The following is an 8,489-nucleotide window of genomic DNA, read 5'->3' on the forward strand; positions in this document are numbered from 1 at the left end:
AGATATAGTCTGGCCAGGAGCCTGGCCGATAGATGAAAATAGGAGCATGAGGCACCATGGCAGGATTTTTGGCTGAAAGTTTTCAGTTTTACTATTTTTCTCTGAAAAGCTGAAATTTTCCATAGGGAAAAATAACCCATTTTCCAACCAGCTCTGTTCTAAATTTGTGTTCATTTCAGTTGGAGCAGTGAACAAATCACCTCAATGCCATCAGCTCATAAGGCCTCTTACACAGATGCCTTAAAGCTTGTGCTCTCCCATGATTTGCCATTGCTTTTGCTATAGACTTTCATATGATGACACAAGGAAGCAGACCTTAAATTTCCACATAGCATGATCAACACAATTCCAAGAAATGACCTGTAAAGAGCTATATAGCTCTGCTTGATGATCAGTAAAACCGGGATCAAACAAACTGTAGCTAAAGAAGATTCCTTATTGTTTTCCTACCTCCTATGCTGTAATAGGGACAGCTGGAAAGTCAAAACCAAATGGCAGCTGGATCTTCCTTTCACTGAAAACATAAACCTACAAGGCTAGACTGTGCTGCACAGAATCATAATGGGGAGTATGAGCCATACATACAATGCCTTGTTCAGCCTCCAAGCATCTTGGCTGCAGGTGCAGGGATTGTGTATCTGATACCACTCCCTTCCACACACACACCAACACAAATGAGTGGAGCCTTGGGCCCAGATTTTTAAAGATATTCAGGTGTTGCTTTGATACTGTCCAGTGGAGATGACCCTGTGTGGAAGTAACTCCTCTGACTTCCTTCTCTGGGCTGTGCAGGCATGGTACAGCTGCACAGGGCAAGATGTAAAGGCACAATTGAGCTTTCACATTTTCATAATAGAAAAAAGGGACAGAAAATAATTTGAATGTATGGTGAAGTTCAAAAGTAGAGCTTTTAGCTAATATACCAGAGAGAGATGTGTGTTACCATATTGTTTTCTGTTTTCTTTATCCTCTGTCATGCTAGGTTTCCTCTCTTTCCCAACTGCCTATTGGCCATTTGTCCCACAGCACACGAAAAAAACTGTGCTGATTAAATACTATTTTCATTAAATTACATGCAAAAAATGAGGTGCTAAGAAAAATCATGTCACATTATAGCTTAACTGTGTCTCATTCATTCATGAATCTGTCATATAAGCCAAGTGGAACATGAAAGTCTAATTCTTCTGTCAGTTACACCAGTGCAATTCTACTGAAGTCAATGGAGTTGCACTGGTGTAAGTCTGAGGTGAATATAGCCCCTATTATAGACATTGGTGATTTTCATAACATGCTCTTTTTTCTCAGGTGTTTGACAATGTATTTAGTCCAACTGTCTATCCATATATCGATTAAAAGATAAGGTCTGGACAGTTATGAAAAAAAATCAGCTGAAGAAAACAATTTTAGTTTCTCCAGGATGTTTAGCAGAGAAGGACTAGATTAGAATACATCATCAGAAATGAGACACTCAGCAAAGTCATTCTGTCGAACGTTCAATTAAATCCCTCCCGTGGGGCATTAAACATCATTTGGGAAAAGACAGTACAGCATGAACAAGGAGCATATCAATCTTCTGCTGCTCATTCAGAAAATGTACAGTTAATATTTCCCATATATTGGTTGGTAGTTGGATAATGCTTACTGAACCACTGAATTTATAGCTTTGGCAAAACATCAAACCTATTAAAGGCCCATATAGTACCCAGTTTGGAAAATAACTCATGTAGGGGACAGGAAACTTCATACGATTCCCATCACCAAGAGCCCTTTGAATTCTTCAGTTAGGATTGTGTGTCTGGGAAATGAAACTTGGGAAGTAGGAGTTTGTCCCTGGAACCTGTCAATCTCCAGAGTCACATCAGTGGCCAGGGCTTTCTGCACAGAGGCCCAGTGCCTCCACATTGTTGTCCAGTTCCCAGCAGGCCTGTGGAGAAATGCTGACTTGGCTGCTTCTTCCAGCTGCTGCCTCTAGAACTCCCCTTTAAAACAGACCAGGTGTGGAGGGGGGCGGAGGTCCACTCAGGAGATAAGACAACCTGTGGTTGAGGATTATTTTGGAGTGGAAAGAAATGGTTGTGCAATGCTCCAGATGCAGCTGACTTCCCACTACTTCTTCCATGTGACCAGGGGGAGATCCAGTCCTTATCTTCTTCTAAGTTTTGTGTAGACTGACTTGTGCTGTGTTGCAATAACTGTTCTTAGAACTCTGATTAGCTAAGCAGATCTCTCCATTTCTCTTGGAGTCAGATCCTTCTCCCATTGAAACAATTACAAAAATGACTTTTACCCTCATAGGGGCTGTTAACTGATGAGACTCGTAAATGCTGAATGATTGTGAAATGTGGTGTATTCCAATCACCATCATAAAGTTATCATAATAAATGCTGTGGCTATAATAAGGATATAGAAAAATAACTTAATTAAATTTAATATACTGTGTATATTTTTCCAGAACTGGAGGGAGTGCATCAGAGGATCTTGAAGGAATTGCCTGAAGGCATCATGGAACCGTGAGTGATAATATATATCTTTTCTTAAACATCAGATGAGGTACCCATGCATTAGAGGAAAGGTATCTAATTACAGTTCTTAAAAAAATATATTGAAAGATGCAGATAATTACTCATTTGTTTAGCTGATTTCAATCCTAGATAGTATACTAGCAAAAATGGAGTTGATTTGTGAGCAACAGGAGAGGAGTTAATTATTGCAAAATAGTTGGCATTAGTGTTTGAAGCACAAGTTGTGCCAAACTAATATGATCACTTTTATGACATAAAGAAGAACAAGGTTGATAGGGGAATGTGGTAGATAAAAATCATCTGTTTTTAGAAAAATATTTGATTATGCAAAGTAATGCACATTGGAAAGTATAATCCCAACTATACATATGAAATGATGGGATCTAAATTTGCTGTTATCACTCAAGAAAGGTATCTTGGAGTCATTGTGGATAGTGCTCTGAAAACATCTACTCAATGCACAGAGGCAGTCAAAAAAGCTAACAGAATGTTGGGAATCATTAAGAAAGGAATAGGAAAAAGACGGAAAATATCATATTGCCTCTACATAAATCCATAGTACGCCCACACCTTGAATACTGAATGCAGATCTGGTCGCCCCATGTCAAAAAAGATATATTGGAATTGGAAAAGGTACAGAAAAGGGCAACAAAACTGACTAGGAATATGGAACAGCTTTGTTGGGGTTACTAGGCCTGCCTGAGCCAGAGTTCTTCCATGTTTAAACTCTGTCCTTCCATGTTTAACTCTAATCGACCTCAACAACCAAGGACAGGAATTGGAATGTGTAAGGGAGGGGGAGAGAGGGGGGGGGTTAGTTGTAAAATGTATAAAGAAGAGAGAAACTGTTTTTGCTGGTGTGCTTGATTTGAGACTTGCCTGTCTCCTTGCACCACTTTGAGATCTCAAATAAACTTTGATTGTTTCTCCACCCCGGTATGTGTATTGGCGCGAAGCACTCCGGGCAACGAACCCCACTGTTGCTGTCCTCGGGCCCCTGTGCCGGCAACAGCTTCCATATGAGGAGAGATTAATAAGACTGGGACTTTTCAGCTTGGAAAAGAGATGACTAAGGGGGGATATGATAGAGGTCTATAAAATCATGACTGGTATGGAGAAAATAAATAAGGAAGTGTTATTTACTCCTTCTCGTAACACAAGAACTAGGGGTCACCAAATGAAATTAATAGGCAGCAGGTTTAAAACAAACAAAAGGAAGTATTTCTTCACACAAGACACAGTCAACCTGTGGAACTCTTTGCAAGAAGATATTTGAAGGCCAAGACTATTACAGGATTCAAAAAAGAACTAGATATGTTCATGGAGAATAGGTCCATCAATGGCTATTAGCTGGTGAATGCTGAATCTATACATCAAGGCCTGAAACCTGGCTGAACTGCAGGATGGTGAAAGTATGCCTGTAAGCCATCTTCCCACTCCCCTGATCCTTGACCCCACCAGCACCCCAATATAACTTAGAGCAACCTAAGGGCTGCTCTAATTTAGGCCAGCTGGAGGACTGTTCCTTCAGCCAGGGGTCACCACAGTACAATGCAGTCTTGTTTCCCCTTCTTTATATCAGATGTGGAGCTTGCCAAGCCAATTTTCAGCAGCCTCATCAGTGAAGTACAGAGTCCTCAGATCACCATCAAATCTGGTCAGAGGGCCATCATCAATGATGTGTGACATTGCCTGTCTTTGACCACAGCCACATGTGGCACCCTCTTGATGGCCCCAGGTGGAAAGGCTGGCTGCACATTGACCTGGGCTTGTTCAAAGTTGGTTCAGAAGGGCCCATGAGCAGCGTGGCACATCAAAGCTGGGTACACACAAGGTCCGGTAAGTCATAAGAGACTGCTGTCTGACATCAGCTGCAGATCATTCTTCACACCACATCAACATTACAGAAAAACCTGGGCAGGGCAAGTGGGCCCACAATGGGTGCCTCAACTACAAGCGTATTCTTGCATGGTCAAAGAGATCTGTATATAGTTTGCCCTGATTTTCTCAACCATTTTGGCTGTAGCATCCTCATGACAGATGTGTGGAGGAGTGATGTTGGTTAACATGGGGAGCCACAGTTCTCAGAGCCGTCCCTAGGGTACTTTAGGGACGGCTCTGTGTGCGTGTCATGTGGAGGTGCTAGGCTGGCCCAGGGGGTGGGTTAGAGTGTGGGGGGACAGGCTGGCCCAGGGGATTAGCGGGGGGGGGGGAGGGGAGGCTGGCACTGGCAGCAGGGTTCAGGCCCACATTCACTGGCGGGAAGCGGCAGCAGTGACATCAGCCTGCCCCGCCGGCTCCTGGCGTCGCTCAGGGAATGGGGTGGAAGCTGTAAAGAGGTGGGGCAGGGGCGGGAAGAGGCGGGGCGGGGGCTTAGGGAAAGGGGTGGAGTGGGAATCAGGGGCAGGGCGTAGGGTGGATGAGGGGGGTTGTCCTGGGCCCCGTGCCCCCCTAGGGACAGCCCTGACAGTACTGGTGTGGGTCGAATTGATCTTATTAATGATGCACATGGTTGAGTGTAGTTGTGTGTCAGCCAACTTGATGTGAGCCAAATGGAGCCAGACTGAAGCACAGTATTCTACTGCAGAGTAACAGGGGGCTAACTGGATGATTGGAGAGTTTGAGCATTTGCTCCCATGAAGTGCTGGCCAATTTGCTTAGAAGGTTTTTTTACATGGACTCGCCTTAGCAACAGTTTTCCTCAGGTGATTAAGATATCTATTTAAGAGATGAATGTAGGGTTCCTCCGAGGTAGACTGAGTGTGTTAAGTGATGGCCAAAATATTGAGCTCTTGGTCTGCTCTGGCATTGTAAAGATGGAAAACACTTGAAACTGTCTTAGTTACACTTGGTTATAAATAGAATAACCCCGGTCGGGGCTCTAAGGGTATGTTGATTTGTTCCTGTGTTAGTGTAGGGAGTGTCCTGAGTAGATGGTGCAGTTTCTTAGGCCTAGTCTACACTACGGGTGTAGGTCGACTTTAGCAGCGTTAAACCGAATTAAGCCTGGACACGTCCACACAACGAGGCCCTTTCTTTCGACTTAAAGGGCCCTTTAAACCGGTTTCTTTACACCACCTCCGACGAGGGGATTAGCGATAAAACCGGCCTTTGCGGGTCGGAATTGGGGTAGTGTGGACGGAATTCGATGTTATTGGCCTCCGGGAGCTATCCCACAGTGCTTCATTGTGACCGCTCTGGACAGCGCTCTCAACTCAGATGCACTGACCAGGTAGACAGGAAAAGACCCGCGAAGGTTTGAATTTCATTTCCTGTTTGCCCAGCGTGGAGAGCACAGGTGACCACGCAGAGCTCATCAGCACAGGTAACCGTCATGGAGTCCTCCCAGGATCGCAAAAGAGCTCCAGCATGGACCGAACGGGAGGTACGAGATCTGCTCGCCATATGGGGAGATGAAGCAGTGATAGCTGAACTCCGTAGCAGTAAAAGAAATGGAAAAGTATTAGAAAAGATCTCCAAGGCCATGAAGGACCGAGGCCATAACAGGGACACACAGCAGTGCTGCGTGAAAATTAAGGAGCTACGGCAAGCCTACCACAAAGCCAGAGAAGCAAACGGAAGGTCCGGGGCAGAGCCGCAAACTTGCCGCTACTACGCGGAGCTGCATGCGATCCTAGGGGGTGCAGCCACCACTACCCCAACCGTGTGCTATGACTCTCTCACTGGAGAAACACACAGGGAAGACGGTTCAGGGAACGAGGAAGATGACGATGGAGGTACTGTAGGTAGCTCACAGCAGCAAGGAAGCGGAGAAACCGTTTTCCCCAACAGCCAGGATATGTTTGTGACCCTGGACCTGGAACCAGTAACCCCCGAACTCACCCAAGACCCTCAGGGCACACAGGAGACCTCTGGTGAGTGTAACTTTGTAAATATTTGTAAACATTACAAAAAAAAAGCAAGCAAGTCTGTTAACGTGTATGGGGATGGAGCGGAAATCCTCCAGGGACATCTCCAGAAAGCTCTCCTGGTTGAAATGGGGTGATTTTATTAAGGGGGACATTCAGAGGCGCCCGTTCCTGCTATTCTGACCAGAAATGTTCCCCGCTGTTAACCACGCGGTGGGGGGGAGGGGTGAAGTGATCATCCCAGAGAATCGTGTGTGTGTGTGGGGGGGGGGGCTTTACTTGTGTTTGTGCCGCATGTTAACCGGGAAACCGCAGCCTCCTTGATATGGGAAATGCGCTGCTGTTTGCAACCTTTCCCGCATGCTAAGAAGGTTAAAATAGCCAAAACACTGTGGCCTACGATGGCTGCCTGCAAGCCGAAATATGCGACCTTGTAATGAAAGAGTGTACCCATTGTTCCCTAAAATGTGTCTTTTTTAACCACCTCTCCCTTCTCCTCCACCAGCTGCAAATGTTTCTCCTTCGCAGAGGCTCGTGAACATTAGAAAGAGAAAACGTAAGACGAGGGACGAGATGTTCACGGAGCTGCAGATGTCCTCCCACGCTGATAGAGCACAGCAGAATGCGTGGAGGCAGTCAATGTCGGAGATGAGAAAAGCCCAACATGAACGAGAGGAGAGGTGGCGGGCTGAAGACGATAGGTGGCGTCAGCTTGCAGACAGACGGCAAGAGGCAATGCTCCGTCTGCTGGAGCATCAAAGTGATATGCTCGAGCGTATGGTTGAGTTGCAGGAAAGGCAGCAGGAGCAGAGACCGCCGCTACAGCCCCTGTGTAACCAACAGCCCTCCTCCCCAAGTTCCATAGCCTCCTCACCCAGACGCCCAAGAACACGGTGGGGGGGCCTCCGTCCACCCAGTCACTCCACCCCAGATGATCGCCCAAGCATCAGAAGGCTGGGCTTCAATAAGAGTTAAAGTTTTAAAATGCAGTGTGTCCTTTTCCATCCCTCCTCCCCCACCCATCCCAGCTACCTTGGCAATTATCCCCCTACCTCTGTAAGGAACTAATAAAGAATGCATGAATGTGAAAAAACAATGACTTTATTGCCTCTGCAAGCGGGAGGGGAGGGGAGGGTGGGGTGGGGTGGTTGGTTTACAGGGAAGTAGAGTGAACCGGGTCGGGGGGGGGGGGTTGGAGGGTTCATCAAGGAGAAACAAACAGAAGTTTCACACAGTAGCCTGGCCAGTCACAAAACTCGTTTTCAAAGCTTCTCTGATGCGCACCGCGCCCTGCTGTGCTCCTCTAACCGCCCTGGTGTCTGGCTGCGCGTAATCAGCGGCCAGGCGAGTTGCCTCAACCTCCCACCCCGCCATAAAGGTCTCCCCCTTACTCTCACAGATATTGTGGAGCGCACAGCAAGCAGCAATAACAATGGGGATATTCTTTTCGCTGAGGTCTGAGCGAGTCAGTAAGCTGCGCCAGCGCGCTTTTAAACGTCCAAATGCACATTCCACCACCATTCGGCACTTGCTCAGCCTGTAGTTGAACAGGTCCTGACTCCTGTCCAGGCTGCCTGTGTACGGCTTCATGAGCCATGGCATTAAGGGGTAGGCTGGGTCCCCAAGGATCACGATAGGCATTTCAACATCCCCAATGGTCACTTTCTGGTCCGGGAAGAAAGTCCCTTCCTCCAGCTTTCGAAACAGAGCAGAGTTCCTGAAGACGCGAGCATCATGTACCTTTCCCGGCCATCCCACGTTGATGTTGGTGAAACGTCCCTTGTGATCCACCAGGGCTTGCAGCAGCATTGAAAAGTACCCCTTGCGGTTTACGTAGTCGGTGGCTTGGTGCTCCGGTGACAAGATAGGGATATGGGTTCCGTCTATGGCCCCGCCACAGTTTGGGAATCCCATTTCAGCAAAACCATCCACTATTGACTGCACGTTGCCCAGAGTCACTACCCTTGCTATCTCCAGGTCTTTCATTGCCCTGGCAAATTGGATCACAGCAGCCCCCACAGTAGATTTGCCCACTCCAAATTGATTCCCGACTGACCGGTAGCTGTCTGGCGTTGCAAGCTTCCACAGGGCTATCGCC

General features: G+C 46.8%; 1 protein-coding gene across 1 annotated transcript; it reads left to right on the forward strand.

Moving 5' to 3' along the window:
* Positions 1–5,490: 5,490 nt before the first annotated feature.
* Positions 5,491–7,502, forward strand: LOC135982245 (uncharacterized). The gene is made up of 2 exons (XM_065588013.1): positions 5,491–6,397; positions 6,897–7,502. The coding sequence occupies exons 1-2, from the start codon at positions 5,857–5,859 to the stop codon at positions 7,364–7,366; spliced, it is 1,011 nt and encodes a 336-aa protein (XP_065444085.1). The 5' UTR covers positions 5,491–5,856; the 3' UTR covers positions 7,367–7,502.
* Positions 7,503–8,489: the final 987 nt, after the last annotated feature.

This window comes from Chrysemys picta, chromosome 3 (genome assembly GCF_011386835.1).
Source record: "Chrysemys picta bellii isolate R12L10 chromosome 3, ASM1138683v2, whole genome shotgun sequence".
In the NCBI taxonomy this organism is placed as follows: domain Eukaryota; kingdom Metazoa; phylum Chordata; order Testudines; family Emydidae; genus Chrysemys; species Chrysemys picta.

Bases quoted from the DNA above. Each gene is read 5' to 3' on its own strand.
- LOC135982245 (XM_065588013.1), top strand. From the start codon at position 5,857: ATGGAGTCCTCCCAGGATCGCAAAAGAGCTCCAGCATGGACCGAACGG. The intron at 6,398-6,896 runs GTGAGTGTAACT...CTCCTCCACCAG, and splicing joins GGGCACACAGGAGACCTCTG to CTGCAAATGTTTCTCCTTCG.